This window comes from Eutrema salsugineum, unplaced genomic scaffold (assembly GCF_000478725.1).
Source record: "Eutrema salsugineum unplaced genomic scaffold, Eutsalg1_0 scaffold_3, whole genome shotgun sequence".
Lineage (NCBI taxonomy): Eukaryota > Viridiplantae > Streptophyta > Magnoliopsida > Brassicales > Brassicaceae > Eutrema > Eutrema salsugineum.
Genome location: NW_006256756.1, coordinates 6764532 through 6784909, shown reverse-complemented (window position 1 = coordinate 6784909; position 20378 = coordinate 6764532). Strand labels below are relative to the sequence as shown.

Below are 20378 nucleotides of genomic sequence, written 5' to 3'. Positions count from 1 at the left end.
TCACACAGCTATAGAAACAGCCTTGTGCACCTTAAATCCTTCAGCCCCAGCCGCATGCCTATCTAGGTGTTAACTGCGAGTGTTTGTGCTGTTCAGGCTTTCTTCTCTTCAACTCGCACAACCAAGACGCATTCTGGAGATAATATGTGTGCGAGTTGGTCCTCCTTTAGTCCCAAGTCGCAGGCCCAAGTCGCACAGCCATAGAAACAGCCTTGTGCACTTTAAATCCTTCAGCCCCAGCCGCATGCCTATCTAGGTGTAAACTGCGAGTGTTTGTGCTGTTCAATCTTTCTTCTCTTCAACTCGCACAACCAAGATGCATTCTAGAGATAATATGTGTGCGAGTTGCTCCTCTTTTAGTCTCAAGTCTCAGGTTCAAGTCGGTGTAAACCGTGAGTCCTTTAGTCCCAAGTCTCAGCTCCTTTAAAATAGTATTCTACTTTATTAGAGAATTAGACACAATAAAATTGAAATTTGAAGTGTCAGTGCTCCGATTGCAAAATCTGCACCATAAAGTGGTATATGTCAGAATGATTGCTTTTAGAACGGTTCTTTACAGATCGATCTGCCAAATATATCGGAAAAAAGAAAATCGAAATTGTCGAAGTTAACCTCAATGCTCTGATACGATGTTAAAAGAGATGGTCGAAAAAATTGTGAAGTAGGAAAAATGATCTGTTATTCAATCTTTGTAAAGTTTACTATAATATCTTCTTTTAGATAGTAAAATATGGCTCTGATTTATCTCAAGATAACTGAAGTAAGTTACACGTTAAGTCTAATCGACTCTTCTTATTCTATATTTAACTACACTCTTTAATAAAACCACGTTGTTTTAGTTCCTTGCCAAAGAAGAAATTGACATAAGTTACAATAATATAATAACACCATTCGTTTTTTTTACATCAATATAATAACACCAATATTTATCATATGAATTATGCTTCAAAGATAGGCATTATGTGGTTAAACAAGCAACCTAGGAAAGAGAAGTCTTTGTATATCATTAAAGCTGTACAAGTTTCCTTTTTTTAGTGGACTATTGTGCAATTGAAAGTCGAACTATACTATTTTCAAAGAAAGAGAACAAAGTCGTCTAAAATATAATTTACGTTATCGTCTCCTTATTGTCGCGCATCAGTGCTTTGCTGATGCTATATAATCTTTAGGACTGGCTCTCCGAGACTTCACATTATTGTCTATCTTATGATATAAAACGTTCCAATCATCAGTCAGCAGCATCATATGGTATATTATCTTGTTATTGTTATTGTTGTTTTTACCTAAAATAATAAGACCATCTTCAGCAGTGAACCCGTTAGGGTTCTTAAGATTATTATAGTAATTTTTGTTTGATTTTGGAATAGTGAAGAACCTGTTGTTAGTTTGAGCGTCTATTAGTGAACTCCGTTCCCTAAAATCGCAAACCCTAATTATCTCTAGAAGAAGCTATATCACTAAAACAACAACAAATCGGTGCATATTTGCTTACTTTTACACCACGAATGGACAAACACCGTCTTCGTGAAAGTCCTCTCTTATTTTGTCTTGAACACACCAGCTTCGAATGAAGAGTGAATCGCGGGAGAAAAGGAAAAGAATTTTTTTTTTTCAAACGCGAAAATATATTGAAGAAGGAGAAGAATAGAGTTTTGACTAAAAAAATAATCAAAGCCCCTGCCCAATCACAAACAAACACATCGCTTGTGAACTCCACACTTTGGACTCTTAGCTAAGAGCTGATTCTTAGCCTTTGCGCTTTTTCCGATTTATTTTTAAATCCAACTGCATATGTTACCAGACCATGAATCTCTCTTAAACCGCTGATGGAGATGTTCTAAGAATTCTTCTACATTTATTTTCAAAACATTCTAGTATTCAGTCATTTGCTATTTTCTAATTCTGTTTCAAACAAAAGCGACAAAAATCATTATTTGTAATTCTGTTTCAAAGAAAACCTTTCAAAAATTTTATTGTTTGTACGACTCCACGAAGAAAACACAATCGAATTTTTTTTTGGGTGTCAAATGTCTGTGTTGTATTTATATTTTAAAACATTATATTTCTCTTATGAAATGATAATCTCTGACGTGGATTCCATCTCGAGAGTAAAGAAAATGTCCAAGAAAATAACATTTCTATTCTTTTTTTTTTGGTAAACGAAGAATAACATATCTTTTGTTCTAAACATTGAAATGCTTTTCGTGATTAAAAAACCAAAATTTCATGTATATACAAACAATGCATCTGATACAAAACCCTAGTGATTAATTTGATGAAGAAACAACGCACATAACAAAAAGAATTATGATATTTCAATGAAGTTAAATCAAATTTCTTATAAAAAAAACACTAAAATAAAACAATCGATATATGGTAGCATGAGTAACCAAAGAGACTAAACAAATAGCAAACAAAAACAAAAATCCAAGAAAGAGAGCAACGCAAATAATGATCTCCATTGTAAACTTTTTTTTTCTGGATTTAATGTATGTTTACTGTGGTAATAAATATTCATATGCAGACCGGTTCAAACAATCTTTGGGCCATCTGCCCAACTAAAACGAAATTGAAAAATATGATTAGTTATGTATAAATAGAATTTTGTGGGTCATATTCCACAAATTTTCATAACTGGGGACCCTATTTTGCAACAACTAACAAGAACGGTGAGACACACAGTGCAAAAGCACTGTTAGCACTACTCCATCGTCGGGCCTGATTATGTGTAATTAGTTCACCGTGATTTATAGGTTAATAATTCACTTTTGAAGTTGAGAGATAAGAGTTTCAATCTTCTCATTGCAGTAATTTTACTTATTGGTTGATCATTGTAAACATTTGAAAGAGCAAAAATATATAATCCCTCTCTCTTTTCTAATCGTTTTTGGATGTTAATTTAGGTTTTGGCTTGGAAAATCTCAGATATATAAAAAAAAACCATTTTAAAACCAGTTTCTTAATTACGTAAATTTTAGAGATGGAAGTCGAATCTTGTGAACACATTTTGATTACGCGTTTGCTTTAACGTATGCTTTGTATAATTTGCAGCTCAAATGGAAAGTCAACGCATCAACCGTGCTTTTCACGTTGTATCTTACCAAGTCATCGAATCAACCGTGCTTTGGACGTTTGTATATTTGTATTTCTAAACAGTACATATATAACACTGAAATTTTATTTATTATATAAAACAAATTAAAGTAATATGACACTTGCCACAACTAATAAATAATGTACAATTAAACAAGTGTTACTTGCCCGCATGAATGTAGTTGAGTGGTAAGAAAGATCGCGTGGGATGTTACACCATTTTATCCGGGTTTGATCTCTCTCGATATGGAAAATTTGGACTTGGATCTAAAGTTTATGTAGTTTACATGGTAGTCGGTATGTGAGAATATCCTACATATGAAGTTATGAGAGATTTTAAGATAATATATAAAGAACTTGAGTTAATTTACTTATTGTCAATTGGTTTTGAAATGAAAGTTTAAGAAATTTAACATGGTATCAGAGTCCGATCACACGCTGCCCATTTAAACTGAAATCAATCCGGCCTATCAAAAAAGGCTTGCTGGATCTTAATCCAAATCGGTGTTATCCGAATTAATCGACTGATTTTACCCGAAATTAATCTGATGATATATTGTCGAGATTAATGGCTAGATGGACCATAATCTCGAGGGGGCTTGTGAGAATATCCTACATTTGAAGTTGTGAGAGATCTTAAGATAATATATAAGGGATTTGGGTCAATCCACTCATTGCCAATTGGTTTTGAGTTTAAAGTCCAAGAAACTTAATACGATAATAGACAGTCCGGCTACCAAGTGAGAAAGTATTCTAAATTCGGGATAAACAGTGTGATCCGTTAGATCTCATAGATTTCATGGGTTAGTGACCCGAGTCAGTTCAAAGCAAGCTTTTGGTATCCTTTGAACCGGGATAAAAAAAATTCAGTCTGCAGTACCTTCGTGCGTTCGTATCATGACTGGATCATAGAGTATATATAAAAAAGGGTGATTTGCATCAATATTATGTTTGGAAGCATCAATTAGGAGACTACAAGCGAAAGGCAGTCAATTATGTCTATAGCAGAAGTCAATGAAAAAAAGCAGGTGGAAATGACGAGCTAAACCTTGTCCCCGATGGGACCACACAAGTTTACACACAATGACACGCTACCATGCTTCCCAAACACTAACAAGCGAAACTTTTGGCTTTACTTTCTAAACCCAAACTCGAAGCTTTGTCGTCTAGTATGGGATTGTACGAATAGGTTTATAGCGTGTTGTCTTGGGTGGATCACATAAATAGACAAAAGCTCATAACATCCTACACCGCCGCTAGTAAACAACATTGTTAGGGTTTGTCTACAAAGAAGATTAACGAAGGTATGACTACTCCTAGATGAATATTGTAACTAATTTTGATTTAGTAGTTATTTATTTAGTGTTTGTTTTCTTTGTGGTGAATGTGGATGTTGGGGAGACAAATGGTTTTGCTTGTGAGGGGGAAATGGTTCGAAGGCGGGAATGGAGTGTGGACTTTTCTGACGGAGCGCACAGGGAATAGCCAAACTGTTTTTCTCAGCTCAATGATGAAGTTCAAGGAAGTGGTGAAGCTGACTAAAGAGAAAATGGGGATACACGAAGACGTCGGCGTGGCTCTTACTTACTAGTGGTCCGTATACATGCTTATGGACGACGGAAGGGACGCACCACCAGTCTCCATACAAACGGACGATGATGTCGCCCTTTTTGTTGAAATGAGGTCCGAGATTGACCAGCTGAATCTCTGCATCACCGCGGATGATGACCAGCTGAATGAGGGTGTGAGGGAATCTGCAACAATGGAGATGGCTATGGTTGTCTACGAAAAATCAGCCGATAACAAAGCAGATAACGAGGGTAATATATTATAACTAGTTGACTATAACGTAGTTAACTATAACCTCAAAGTAGTTATACTAAGACATTTATTAGTAGATGTATACTACGTACCATAGCTATCTTTATGAGCTGATGTTTTAAATCATGTTCTGTGCAGGAGAATCTCGTGGAAAAGATAAAAAGCGATGAAAACAAAGAGGGTAAGATCTTAGAACTAGCTGTTTATGACTAGTTGTCTATTACACTTAATATGCCCGAACTAACGTTACAAAGTAGACGAGTACTATCTACTGTGATATAAGCGCGGAAACGGTATACATCTATAAGTAGACATTTACGATGTGGATTATTAAAAAACTACAAGTATGATATCTGTATTAATAGTAAACAGCTATTGCTAATCACATAATAATAGACGTTGTTGATGTTGGTTATAAAGTTTGAATCACTGTGTTAGTAAATAATTATCATATGACCAATATAAGTAGGCATATACTATGCAACTGATTACCTTTACAAGCTGATATTTTAAGTCATGATGCATACAGGAGAATCTGGTGGGAAAGATGAAAGCGGTGACAATGTGGAAGAGCATGTAATTCGTCTGGATGGAGAGTTAAACTTTCTGGTGAGTGATGATGACTCGGTCGAGGGGAGGAACGAAGGGTTCAACGAGTCTGCCAGAGATGATGAAGACTCGGTGAAGGATCAAGATGAGGTGGCAAAAAGACGTGCAAAAGGAAAGGACAAAGTGCAAGAAAACAAACCAAAAAATCAAGGCCCACAAAAAGGGGAATGTAGCAATCATTCCGCCCGTTACAGCTGCGCCGACGAGACAATTAATGGGGTCTTCAATGAGACAGAGGAGTTCCCTGCCATGTTTGGGAGGGATGCTGCCCCAATCGTAGATGAAATTTCTGACGACGGTTAGTAGTTGTTTATATATGAGTAGTTACAAAGTAGTACACTACTTTAGGAAATAATCAGATTATGCCTTTGATAATGCAGGAATTGACAGTGCCTTGAGGGACGTGCGGTGCGAGGGGGACAAAATTTTTGTAGGCAGGATTTTTCGTAACAAAGTGGAGTGCAAGATTAAGATGGTCATCCATGCCATCAACAGAAAGTTCCATTTCAGGACTCCACGTTTAACTCCAAGCTATATGGAGTTCCTGTGCGTTAATCACAGCTGTCCATGGCGGGTCTATGCTTCCCTGATGGATGCGACAGGGAACTTCCAGATTAAGAAGGCCACGCTTAAACACACATGTCCCATTGAAGACCGCCAGAAGTATCACAAGCAAGCAACAACGCAAGTGATAGGTGAGCTGATCTCCACAAGATTTGTGGCAGGGCAGCGAGGACCGGGTCCAATAGAAATTCTGCGCATAATGCTCCAAGAGTTCCAGGTCTTGTTTATGGCTGACACCACAATTTCCTATCTTGATTACATTAATATTATTCCGTAGTTAACTACCCGTAGTTATCTGTTTCTAGTTGATCAGACAGTAATTGTCTACTTGTATTACGTAGGTTAACATCTCTTACTGGAAGGCGTGGAAGTGCAGGGAACTGGCACTTGAAAAAGCGTTTGGATCAGTTTCTGGAAGTTTTGCCTTGCTCCCTTCGTACCTGGAAAATCTTCAGAGCTCCAACCCGGGAACCGTTTGCATGACAGAGTTCGTTGTGGACAAGAATGGTTGCCAAAGGTTCAAGTACCTTTTCATCGCATTTGCTGCTTCAGTTGCTGGACTGAAATACTTGCGACCCGTGGTTCTGATCGATGGTGAATATTCGATTATAAATAGATACCTACTTTGATAGTTGATTATGGAATACTCATAACTTCTTTTATCATACTTTCAAGACGGAAACTTTCAGATCTACCCGATAGCATATGCTGTTGTAGATAGTGAGAACGATGCATCTTATGAATGGTTTTTCAATTGCTTGAAAACCATCATTCCGGATAGCAGCGCCGTTATGTTTATATCTGACCGTCATGGTAGCATATACTCAGGGCTTCAAAAGGTTTGTCGTAGACAACTACATTTGTTAATAGTTATAATTATATATACGCATATATATAGTTAACTATGTAAATGGTATATGTAGGTGTACCCATCTGCGGGCCATGGTGCTTGTCTAGTCCATCTGGCGAGGAACATTACAACCCGATTCAAAGAGAGCCGTCTTCCATCTCTTATGGTCAGAGCTGCAAAAGCTTACACAGTGCACGAGTTTCAGCAAATATTTGCAGATTTGGAAAACATCAACCCTCGTTGCGCCAAGTATTTAATGGATATGGGATTACCACACTGGACTCGGCGTACTGCATTGGCGACCGCTACAATATCATGACTACTAATGTAGCCGAATCTCTGAACAAGGTATTGAAGGAATGTCGTGAGTTCCCCCTAATCTCAATGCTTGAGGCGATAAGAATGAGTCTTATCAGTTGGTTTGTAAGGAGGAAAAGTGCCTCAGCCGCTGAAAATCATGCTGTAAATCCCAAAGTTCGTGATATTTTGGACGAAAACTTCTATGGTTGCACCGAACTGAAGGTAAACGTAGACGAATATTGACTTCAATTTAGTTGTAACCGACTATTGGTAGCTAACTATCATGTAATGAAGGTGGTTGCTGTGGGAAGCGATGAATACGAAGTTTACAACAGGAAGGGGAACCGGTTCGAAGTGAACCTAGTTTCCAAGTCATGCAGCTGCAGGGAGTTCCAAATGCTACTAATTCCATGCCGCCATGCAATTGCTGCTAGTTCTTGCTGCGGAATTGAGATAAATAAGCTTGTGGGAGAGGTGTACACAACAGAATACCGGAGAGCCCTTTATGACGGAGTTTTTCACCCAGTGCCAACACCGGTGAGTTCTGGTAACGAGTTGCTTCCTCCATTAATGCGCAGGCCACCGGGGCGTCCAAGGAAAATCAGGATACCATCAAGAGGAGAGTTTAAGGTAAAATTATGAAAAATGTATCCAACTATGTTGTAGACAACTATGTAAATTTAAAGAGAACTAATTAATTATGAATGAAACAGAGGCGTGCGAGGAAGGCGGCAAGGATTTGCAGCAGGTGTCAGGGTAAGGGTCACAACAGAGCTACTTGCAAGCTCCCGGTCAAGGATAAGTAATGATTGTGTCAGGTGTTGTTTTGGAATGAGGCAGGGAGACTCGGATATGATGCACTTCAAATTTCAAGTGAAGGGACTACATCTTGTTTAGGTGTAGGGCCTAAATCTTGTATTTCAAGTTTGAAGGTTTTTTTGATACAATGCATCTCTATGTTTATGACTTAATTCCTGCGGATTTGTTTGGATTTGTATTGCCTCTAATACTCTTCTCCCTTAATATTCTATGATTGTTGAATTTGGAGACTTCATATTCCTCACCTATTTAGACTACTTTGCATAGGGTGGATAGGATAGTATTATATTTGGAATACTAATAGTCAACTAAGTATTCTAAATAGGTAGTTCTAAATTGATCCTCATGAATTCCCATAGTAGGTCTACTAAAACAAACGTGGATCTACTCGTAATACATGGACGACCACTAGTAATTGTCTATTACAGTAGTTATATACTATTAAGTACGTACTCTAAAAAAGAAGCTAAGCTAATATGGGTTCATCGTAGTTATTGAAATACAAATAAATAGTACTTTCGTAATTCCACAAACAAGTTCAAGTTGTTAAGGTGTAAAATAGCACACCATAAAAGCGATACGAAATAAACATTCAAACATCCAACAAGATAACAACATTCCAACAACTTAAAAAAAAAAATTACAATAGCGAACAAAGTACATCGGATGACATGGTTGGGAATCACGAAGACGGATCGATCAGGCAAAGGAGATCGTAAGCAAATTTAAGAGCGGCATCACGAACAACATCATCACCGATAGCCATATCAAGTGATATACTGGAAGAGTGTAATTGTAGGGACATGAGCGTCATCAAGCCAAGTAGCCCTGCAAATAATAGTTAGCTATTTGTAAGTGATACCAATATAGATAACTATTTGTAATCAGATAAACATATAATTGACTACTTGTATATTAATATCTCACGAAAATGATAATATACCTAGGTTCAGTGTCTGGAACATCGGTTTGACGACCTTGATTGTGAACGCGGTAAGGGTGTCTGATTTCATCTCGGTATTGTAGGCGACTTTCCTAATGAAATGAAGTAGGCACTGAGCGAGAGGAGAGACACTGGTCTTAAGCTTCATCTCCTTAAAAGTCTCGTAAGGATTGAAGACAAATATCTCATGGCTCTCAAAATCGATGCATAAACCAACCCAGTATTTACTGTCCACTTCGTAGGGACAGTAAATACGACCAATCTGAGTGTACCATGACCGCTTAGATTTGACGTATTCAAGAGCACCAGTCGGTAGTGTGAATGGTTTCTTTTTGGGCGGGTTTATGAGCTTCGAGTAGAGCTCTTCAATCTGGTGAATGAAGGCATACTCAACGAAGTCAACTTTGGAATGGCTATCGTTAATTTCAGAAAGCTGATGTCGGAACAACCTAATGACACTGTCAATAGACTAGCAAGAGAGATAGAGTTGGTTAGTACTCAGCTATATGTAAACGGATATTAGTAGTTGCCATAAATAACTACTAGTAAATGATTACCACGGAAGATATGGGGAATTTCAGGGATACTATCTCGTTCAGAATGTTCACCGAGAGGAATATCCCATCCCATCAATCCAATTTCCTACACAAATGAAACACATAAATATGTATACGCATTACGTGCTTTGGAAATTAATCGAAAGTCGTTTACTTACCGACTGTCTTCCATCCTTGTTTGAAGGAAAGTGAGTTGCTCAGGAGTGGGTGGCGTGAAGAAATGACTAAAGTCCACCAAATTGTCATTCTTTTTAGATCGTTTTGGGCGTGGAATCACGTAGTCTGACATTGCTGTTGAAGGTTGGGCTACTCGTTTACTTTTACGGACCGGTTGGGGCTCCTCGCTTGGAATCTTATTGGCCTCTATCATGTTTTTTTCTTCTTGTGTAAGACCGAGTGACCAAACAAGAGGTTCAACTCCTTCAGGGATTTCACTATATGTGTCGGGCTTTACGACATCTGTAACCTACCACCAATAAGACATAGTCGTTTACTAACACAATTAACTATTAATAAATAATTATCGGACGACGAGCACCAACCTTTCCTTGTTGTGGGAGTTCACTGCTGGTTTGTGCTGGGATAGGGGGCTCTTCCACTGCTTTAAGGTGCTCATTAACCTTCAAATTAAAAAGATAACTACGTTACCTCTGTTTATGAGTTATACAACTATCAAACATATACAAGCTTACTAACAATTGCACGATATTCTAATGGTTTTACAGACTTCGCAGGTGAAGGGTTTACGTCTCTAATTTGGTCATCCTCGCCAAATACCTGATCCGTAAAGGGAATCCCAGAGTTGACGGCGGTGGAAGGAACTGTGGTATATGCCTACAATAGAAGTTTACAGGTAAGGCAGTAGTTGATCACACACTAAAGGTAATTGATTATTAGTAATCAACTTCTTACCTTGTAAGGGTCCTTCGCTAAGTTCGAAAGAACCAAAGCTATCTGGTTATGAGCGATGGTCGCCTGGTCCAAAGCAGAAGAACCGACCATGTCCATCACGGACTTCGCTTGGTCAGCTGGTGCATTTACATCACCATCAGGCACTCTATTACCACCACCCTCTAGTCCTTCAACATCTGATTCAATACATAGAAATGAGAAGTGAACATAAACTAATAATCGGGTTATAGTCGTAAGTACTAACCATCATTGTCATTCTGGTCGTCATTCTGAACTTCGTTTTCAATTCCTTCACCGTCGAGATTCACTTCTTCTGATTGAATACATAAATATGAGAAATTGAAAATTCATCTAATAATTGTATAATAGTAGTTGAATACTATAATAGTTATCTATATGTATACAACTAACCATCTGCGTCATTGTGATCGTCCTTCTTTCCTTCGTTTTCGTTGTCTTCACCATCATGCTCTAATCCTACAACATGATCCTCTTATAAAGTAAATGATTACTAGTGATGAATTACTAATATATAACTAACCTTCGACATTCTCCTCACCAACATAACTATCAATGCCGTCATCACTATCACTGTCACCACTCTCCGAAGGGTTGCCCTTAGCTGCGATCTCCTTTGATTCAGATGACTTTGTTTCTTCTGAAGAAGAAACCTGGGTGAACCTTACATGGGTGGATTTCTTCGGCAGAAAATTGGGAGGCGTAGATTTCGTAGGCATCGATTTCTTCAGTTCCCCGGTGGAATATTTCTTTGCTTGCCCGGTGGCAGATTTTGTTGGTTCCCCGGTGTTGGGGTCGGTTTCCACCCCACACAAATAAACCATCCCAAAATAACTAAGTATAGAAAAATGGGAGAGCTGTGATCATCAAAACGGGAGAGCCGTTCTCACCAAGGCAAGAAGGAGAGCCGTTTCCACCAAGAAAGGTGGGAGAGCCGTTTTTACCAAGAAAGGCGGGAGAGCCGCGATCGCCAGGTGGGAGAGCCGAGAAGAAGGAGATGGGCCGAGCCGTATAACATAACATAGGCCGAGCCCCTGTCTTAAATACCTGGGCCGAGCCGTGCCGCGGAGAGGTGGAGCGAATTATGTCAAGTGGGCCGAGCCGTAAAGAAAGCATGATGGGCCGAGCCGAAGCCTTGAAGAGGCGAAGCCCATGAAAAACCCTAGGCGAGATGCAAAGTCGGTCAGCCGCACGAGGGCGATAAGGAAATATTCCGAAAATCTCGCCCGAGATTCTCGGCTAGGCGGTTTAGAAAATCAGTATAAATATGTGGTGTATGTAATTCATTCCGCCAACTTTTGGCAACCCTAAGCAATAAGAACCAAACACTTTCACAGCAAGAAAAGCTTTCTTTTGATCTTACTGTTTTTGGCGATAAGCTCTAGAAGTTTCCGATCCCTTAGTTTTCTTTACAAATCTTAGGTTGTGCGAGTTTTGGCTCACACAATTTGGCGCCGTCTGTGGGGAACGAAACTTTCTTACTCTATATCGACAAAGCTTTAAGATTCGAAGAAAATGGCGAGCAACGCTAACGACGACAACAACAACACCGGTAACGGCGCGGATAGGGACGCTCCAGGATCAGGCACAACGACCGCGCCGACAACAACTGCGACGACCGAAACCCATGAGGAGATGCGATACATGATAGCTGCGTTGATGAAAAAGATCGACGACCAGGACAAAAGAAACGAGGCGATTACGGCGAGGCTCGACGCAATGGCAGCAGAGCGACAGCATCCGACTTGGAGAGCCGGAGTCAACGACCCGATGGACGGAATTCGAAGACGCTTCGACTTCTCGACGCCCGCCGAAGCCTCAGGGAGTGGTGCAAGAAACTCCTCTTTTCTTTGTCCCCTCGATGAACGCACTCCTGCAGCAACCCGAATCAACATGACCGAGCCGCCTCCACTACGCCGCAACTCCAGGCAACGAGCCGGCGAGGAAGGAGACGACGCGATCGATGTAGACGCCCAACAAAACAACGAGACCATAAATCCGCAACAAACTGGCTCGGCTCGTCGAATCAGTGAAGAAGAACTCGCCTCGGCACTGAATGGCATCCGGACTGACGAAGTCTCCGATCCAGCCCGAGGCGATAACCCAACCGAAGCGGACGAAAATCCCCAATTGAACGAGCAGGAAGAGCGCGAAGACGAGCCGAGGCGAAAGGAGCGAGAGCGACTCCCCCAATCAAAGGGAATGTCTCACGCACAAACCCTCGAGCTTAAAGAGCTGCGAGCCTCTATGGCTCGAACGGTAGCTGAAATACGCGCTATGAAATCCCAAGTGCACAACGCGACAAGTGCCGCACCCGAAATCGACCGAATGCGCGAAGAAACCCAAAGAACCCCGTTCACTGCAAGGATCACGGAAGCCAGGATTCCCGAGCCAGGGAAGGTGAGAATTCCGTTCTACGAAGGAACAACCGACCCAAAAGCACACATCACAGCGTTTCGAATAGCGATGGGGCGAGCCTTCACAAAGAACGCCGCTAAACTCACCGAGCGCGAAGTGGATGCCGGATACTGTCTGCTCTTCGTGGAGCATCTCAAGGGAGCCGCACTCGAGTGGTTCTCAAGGCAGGAACGAAATTCAATCGGCAGTTTTCAGCAGCTCTCCGCCCTGTTCCTTAAACAATACTCGATGTTTATGGACAGAGGAACATCTGATGCCGATCTATGGACACTATCTCAGGGACCGAACGAACCGCTTCGGGATTACATGACGCGATTCAAGGCGGTCGTATCCAAAATAGAAGGGATAAGCGACAAGGCTGCACTCGAGGCTCTGAAACGATCCTTGTGGTACAAATCCGAATTCTGCCGCGAGATGGCTCTCAATACGCCGCAAACAATTCAAGACGCGTTGCACCGATCATCAGACTTCATCGTAAACGAGGAGGAAATGAAAAACTTGGACGAGCAGTACGAAGCCACGAAAGCAGCGATCCGAAGCTCAATTGCGCCACGCCCAGCGAAGAAGGGCAATCCATCAAGCAACGCGGCAACGCAGAGTTCGGAAGAGCCTAGGAGCGGAGGTGCCCATAACTACCAGGTCAGCTCCGGACGCGGAAGAGGAGAGCCGCGCAACAATACTTGGGTAAGAAAGTCAGCCAACTACGACGAGAAGGCTTTCTGCGAGTATCACCAGACCTACGGACACTCAACGGCTCAATGCCGGACCCTGGGAGCAAAGCTCGCAGCCAAAATGGCAGCAGGAGAGCTCCAAAACGCGGTCAGCCTCAAGGACCTCGTCCCTAACGAACAACAGGAAAAAGCCGAGCCGAACGGTGCGGCGGAACCAGCGAATCCTCCCCGACGAGGCGACAACCCCAAGCGCGACAGGCGAGGCGAACCTGAAGAGCGACCCGAGCCGAGACAAAGGATCAATATGATCATGGGTGGATCCCAGTACTATCAAGATACCGTTTCCTCAATCAAAGCCTATCAGCACCGAGCCGAAGCAAAGGAGAATTGGACAGAGCCGACTGACATCCCAAACACGGTGATCTCTTTTGCTGAGGAGGAAACAGCAGGAATCGATCGACCTCACAATGATCCGTTAGTAGTCGAGCTAACGATCAGGGATCATGACGTAGCAAGGGTGCTCATCGATACTGGAAGCTCGGTGAATGTCATCTTCAGGGAAACGCTCAGAAGAATGGGAATCGACCTCTCCGAGGTGGAGGCAATCCCCAAACCTCTAACCGGATTTTCGGGAGAAACGACGATGACTATGGGAACGATCAGGCTTCCTGTGGTAGCTGGTGGAGTCACCAAGATCGTCGAGTTTTGCGTCACTGACCTCCCAGCCATCTATAACGTCATCATGGGAACCCCTTGGATCAACGGGATGAGGGCGGTACCTTCCACCTATCATCTTTGTCTCAAATTCCCAACTCCATCAGGTGTCAAAACGATATGGGGAAATCAGAAGGAATCAAGAAATTGCTTCCTAACTGAGCACAAGCTAAGGAACCCCGTCACCGACGCACGAGCTGACATAGACCGCAAAAAGATGAAGATAGACAGAGAGCCCGCGAACGAGCTCTCCAAACTCTTATAGCAATTACAGATCGCGGAGAGCCGCGAAACACGCACCGAGCCGATATGTGACGCAGTGGACTCGGTGTGCATAGACGAGGCGCATCCGGAGCGGTGCGTCGAAATTGGAACACAACTAGGCGAACCTCTGAGAAGCAAGCTCCTTTCCCTCCTCAAGGAAAACATTGATACCTTCGCCTGGACGGCGGAAGACATGCCAGGCATCAGCGTCGACGTAACCTGTCACGAGCTTAATGTGGATCCAACCTTCAAACCAGTCAAGCAGAAAAGAAGAAAGCTTGGTCCAGAACGAGCTAAAGCAGTCAACGACGAAGTTGAGAGATTACTCAAGGTAGGATCAATCGCCGAGACCAAATATCCGGACTGGCTCGCAAACCCGGTGGTTGTGAAGAAGAAGAACGGCAAGTGGCGAGTCTGTGTGGATTTTACCGACCTCAACAAGGCGTGCCCAAAAGACAGCTTTCCCCTGCCACATATCGACCGGCTCGTCGAGGCCACTGCGGGGAACAAACTGTTAACGTTTATGGATGCGTTCTCCGGCTATAATCAGATCCTGATGCATCCTGATGATCGGGAAAAAACGGCATTCATAACCGATCGCGGGATATATTGCTACAAAGTCATGCCGTTCGGGCTCAAAAACGCAGGAGCAACGTATCAACGGCTCGTCAACAAAATGTTTGCAGCTCAGCTCGGGAAAACTATGGAGGTATACATCGACGACATGTTAGTTAAGTCACTCGAGGAGGAAGACCACGTCGTGCACCTACAAGAATGTTTCGAACAGTTGAACAAGCACAACATGAAGCTAAATCCGGCGAAGTGCAGGTTCGCAGTCACCTCGGGAGTATTCCTCGGCTATCTGGTAACCCACCGGGGCATAGAAGCAAACCCCAAGCAGATTAAGGCGTTAGTTGAAATGCCCTCTCCAAGGACGAAGCGTGAAGTACAAAGGTTAACAGGGAGAGTCGCTGCGCTAAATCGATTTATCTCCCGTTCCACGGACAAATGCCTGCCTTTCTACGACACCCTCAGAGGAAACAAAAAATTTGAATGGGACGAACGATGTGAGACGGCTTTCCAAGAACTGAAGACTTATCTGGCGAGCCCGCCAATTTTAGCAAAACCGGTCGAAGGAGAGTCGCTCTTCCTCTACATCGCGGTGTCTGCTACAGCTGTAAGTGGGGTATTAATCAGAGAAGAACGATCCGAGCAAAACCCATTTTCTACATCAGCCAAACACTGACCGACGCCGAGACCCGCTACCCACAAATCGAGAAGGTCGCCCTAGCCGTCGTAGTCTCGGCTCGCAAGCTGCGCCCATACTTTCAGTCGCATTCGATTGTTGTGCTCGCCACCCTTCCGCTGTGTTCGATCCTGCACAGCCCAAGCCAATCCGGTCGGCTCGCCAAGTGGGCCATAGAGCTAAGCGAATACGACATCGAGTATCGGAATAGGTCGTCTGCAAAATCACAAGTGCTCGCTGATTTCCTCATTGAACTCCCGGCCGAAGCAACAAACGAGCAAACCCTAGACGAAGTATGGACATTGCACGTCGACGGCTCGTCATCTAAACATGGCTCGGGAATAGGAATCCGCCTTACCTCTCCCACCGGAGAAATACTTGAGCAGTCCTTTCGCCTGAACTTCCACGCCTCAAACAACGAAGCGGAATACGAGGCACTGATCGCCGGCATACGGCTAGCACAAGGAATCGGAGTTCGAAAAATAAGAACCTTCTGCGACTCGCAGCTCGTAGCATGTCAGTTCAACGGAGAATACGAGGCAAAGGATGGACGTATGGGCGCTTACCTCAAAGTGGTCCGGGAGTTGGTGCAAAAGTTTGATGAGTTCGAACTCACTCGCATTCCCCGAGGAGAAAACACCTCGGCCGACGCCTTAGCAGCATTCGCTTCAACCTCGGACCCGGACCTCCGACGAACGATCCCAGTCGAATTCATCGAACGCCCTAGCATCGAAGAAGTAGAAGGAGTTCGGCTGATAAATCCCCCTGAACAAGTACCAGAAGACGACGAAGCCATTCCGATGGAGGAAGACGCCTCGTCGGCCGAGCCGGAATACGGCTGCGACAAAGAATGGCTCGGGGCCATCCGAACGTACATCGCCGACGGAGAGGCGCCAACCGACAAATGGGAAGCCCGCAAGCTTAAAGCTCAGGCAGCACGTTATGTCCTCGTCGATGGCGAGGTGTTTAAATGGAGATTTTCGGGGCCTCTCATGACATGCGTCGAAGGACCGGAAGCACGAAAGATCATGCACGAGGTGCATAGCGGTGCGTGCGGTAACCACTCCAGCGGAAGGTCGCTCGCTATCAAGATAAAACGGCACGGCTACTTCTGGCCTACGATGGTCAAAGACTGCGAGAAATTCACGGCGAAATGCGAGAAATGTCAGCGGCACGGTCCAACAATTCACCAACCTACCGAGCTGCTCTTGTCAATTTCGTCGCCCTATCCATTCATGAGATGGTCGATGGACATCGTCGGACCTTTACATCGCTCGAAACAGAAGCGTTTTCTGCTCGTCCTCACGGATTACTTTTCCAAGTGGGTCGAGGCCGATTCTTACGCAAGTATAAAAGATGTTCAGGTCGAACACTTCGTCTGGAAAAATATAATCTGCCGACACGGGGTCCCTTACGAGATCGTCAACGACAACGGATCCCAGTTTATTTCAACACGCTTCGAAGCTTTCTGCGAGAAGTGGAAAATCCGCCTCAGCAAATCCACGCCAAGATACCCTCAAGGGAATGGACAAGCCGAAGCAGCCAACAAGACGATCCTCGATGGTCTGAAAAAGAGGCTCGACGAGAAGAAAGGACGGTGGGCAGACGAACTCGAAGGAGTTCTTTGGTCTCATCGGACAACTCCGCGCCGAGCCACTGGGGAAACTCCATTCGCTCTGGTCTACGGATCGGAGTGCGTAATTCCCCCCGAGGTGGACTTCCCAGGTATTCGACGAAGACTTCTACCAGGACAAGAAGGCTTAAACCACTTAATGATGCTAGATGAGCTCGACCTAATCAACGAAAAGCGCGACCAAGCCCTAGTTCGAATTCAGAACTACCAACAAGCAACGACGCGGTACTACAACAAAAACGTTCGTAGCCGAAGATTCAAAGAGGGAGAGCTCGTCCTCCGAAAGGTCTTCCAAAATACTGCCGAGAAGAACGCAGGAAAGCTCGGAGCAAATTGGGAAGGTCCTTACAAGATCACCAAAGTGGTTCGTCCGGGAGTCTACGAACTCGCGACACTAGCCGACGAGGCGGTTCCAAGATCATGGAACGCAATGCATCTGAAGAAATACTATCACTAAGGATACAGCACGACCAGCATGAACTACGGGACGGCTTGATCCCTGCAAAGGGTACGTAGGCAGCCCGTCTTCGGACGGGTTCAGCTGTCCCCCCTCTTAAAAAGGGGGGGAGTGGGTACGTGTACACATACCTCCTTTAGCTCTATTATTTTGACTTACCCATTTAGGAACGTCGCCACTTCGGCATATTCTCAGTTCGTTTTTAATCATCTACTTATTTCACTTTTGCCCTTGATTTTCCTAGTTCAATTATTATCGCTTCGGCTAGCTTCACATTGTAACAGGCTCGGATCTTTAAAATTTTATCACTCATCGCTTCGGCAAGTAATCATACCACATCGGCATAATATCATGACCCGATTACATTGGACCTTAATCGGTCCTCAGTTTCAGTTCGGCAAACTAAGCCTCCGAACGCCTCGTCTCGTTGCTGGCCACAACGAGACAACAAGGACAAGGTTCTCTAAACGGACTTTTACCACCTTTCCTAGGACGAGGGTGCAAATTACATCCTCTACGGATAAAAATTAAGCGCGCTATACAAGTATCAGACCAAAAACGTATCTGGTCGCCACGGTTTACTATCGCACACGAGAATATAAGTCGAGACTACATCGCTTTCTCTAAAACCGAAGTAAACTCTTAAACCCGGATAAACATACTCGAGAACACCGGTCTTTAGACAGGTTCGATAACACTTCAACCTCGGCTAACAAAAGCAAAACGCCTCGTCGTTTTTACAGCTCGGCATCACTCGAAGCAAAACGCCTCGCCGTTTTCACAATTTGACACCATTCGAAACAGAAACACCTCGTCGTTTACACGGCTCGACAATATTCAAGGCAAAAACGCCTCGCCGTAAGCACGGCTCGGCATTACCAACAAAAACTTGCCTTGAACATTGTCGCGTAACACTCTTTTACTATCAAAATTTGCCTTGAACCTAAAACGAGGTCCTTAAAACAATTCATCCCTTAGCCCGTGTTCCGGTCAATTTCGAAAATACAGTTAAGGCAAAAATCGACATAACAGCCCTCGTCCTCGACAAGTTTACGAAAACACTTCTACGAATTAATGGACAAGTAAATCCGAAAAACGGCTAAGGAAAATATATCCATTAAGCAAAAATAAAGAGTCGGGTGGATAAAGCCGTCCAGGCACAAAACACATAAAAGTTCAACAAGGAGCGGGTAAAAAATCTAAGTACAAAAACAAACAAGAAAAATTTGTGAGCCAAAACTCATGCCGCGGATTGCGTCTCACGATCGGCGAGAAGGTTCGAGGGAATCGGCAAGCCCGCATTCGAGCCGTTCGGGTCGACAACGCCTAAATTGGCCGCTGTTTCTTCGATCGGCTCGTTACCGAGGGTTGTGTCAACTGAGTCCGGCGAAACGGGAGAGTAATACAGTTCGCCCCGAATCTCGGAAGCAATACGCTCGTACGCCTCTTCATCGGCATACTCGCTTTCCCAGCTTTTCAGCTTCGCTTCCTCGTCGTCGAGCGTCGGGGCATCTGGTCTCTTCAGGTCGGCAATCATCGCCAGATTGCCCTTAATCTGTCCCAGATCATTCTCGTCATTCTTGGCTTTTTCAAGCCGAACCAGACCCTCCTCCACCTTGGCGAGGCGTTCTTGAAACTTCGCTGTAAGCTCTCGCCTCGCCTCCTTTTTCGCCCTCTTGACCTTAGCATCAAACAAGGCATCCTTGGCCTCGATACGCCTCTTCAGCATCGCCACCTCGGCACTTTTGGCTCTCCTCGCCTCCTCAAGGCGAATGACCAAGGCGGAGACTTTATCTACGTTTGCACGCAGGACGATCTTCTCCTCTTCCAGCCTGGACGCCCTGGCCGTCGCCTCGTCCAGTTTCCCCTTTACCGCCGCGGCTTCGGTCTGAGCCTCTTCCAGCTTCGTTTTTGATGATGCGGACTCAATTTTGGCCTCGGCCAAGCGACGTTCGACCTTAGACAGGTCCGCCTCGTACTCGGCCATTAGGTCGTTAAATACTTAGCGAAAATTCACGAAAGCAAAGGAAAGCAAAATGGAATGTACCTTGGTCCCGCGCTGCGCCATTGCGCCGTAGGACCTCGGCCTCCTCAACTTCTCCGGAGGAGGAAGACGCGTGTTCGCGTTATTTACACGCGAGAAAATTATGGCGGAGGCGTCGGGGTCATCGACGACCAACTTGCGCGCGGCGGATTCTCCAGACGTCGGCTTCCGTCTCTTCTTGGACGGCTCGTCCCTCTCAACAGCGACCCCCTTCCCTTTAGCAGCAGCCGAACGTTTTCGGCTCGGGTCGTGTTTCTGCACGACGGAAGTCGGGGGCCTCGTCGACTTCGGGAGGGCTAGAATAGCGGAGTTCGAAGGCTCTTTGTTCCGAACCGCTGAATCGCCCCCAGACGCCTCGGGAACAATTTCGCCCTGTTCCACTCGGGCGCACATCTCTTTCGACCACTCGGTCGTATTACCCTCCGCAGCTCGGGTCGTCTCATCC

At 44.2% G+C, this 20378-nt stretch overlaps 3 protein-coding genes across 3 annotated transcripts in view; 2 read left to right on the top strand and 1 right to left on the bottom strand.

Annotated features, from left to right (window-relative positions):
* Positions 1–7252: 7252 nt before the first annotated feature.
* On the top strand, positions 7253–8043 carry LOC112085324. The gene is made up of 3 exons (XM_024154529.1): positions 7253–7459; positions 7532–7867; positions 7951–8043. Exons 1-3 carry the CDS (start codon positions 7253–7255, stop codon positions 8041–8043), a joined length of 636 nt encoding a protein of 211 aa, XP_024010297.1.
* Positions 8044–12001: 3958 nt separating this feature from the next.
* Positions 12002–14554, top strand: LOC112085323. Its single transcript, XM_024154528.1, has 2 exons — positions 12002–13231; positions 13319–14554. Exons 1-2 carry the CDS (start codon positions 12002–12004, stop codon positions 14552–14554), a joined length of 2466 nt encoding a protein of 821 aa, XP_024010296.1.
* Positions 14555–19891: 5337 nt separating this feature from the next.
* LOC112085322 (uncharacterized protein At3g60930, chloroplastic-like) overlaps positions 19892–20378 on the bottom strand; it is a 2326-nt gene continuing 1839 nt past the window's right edge. Inside the window, exon 3 of the mRNA XM_024154527.1 lies at positions 19892–20305. Coding sequence (XP_024010295.1) covers positions 19892–20305 — 414 coding nt within the window. The remainder of the gene's footprint in view (positions 20306–20378) is intronic.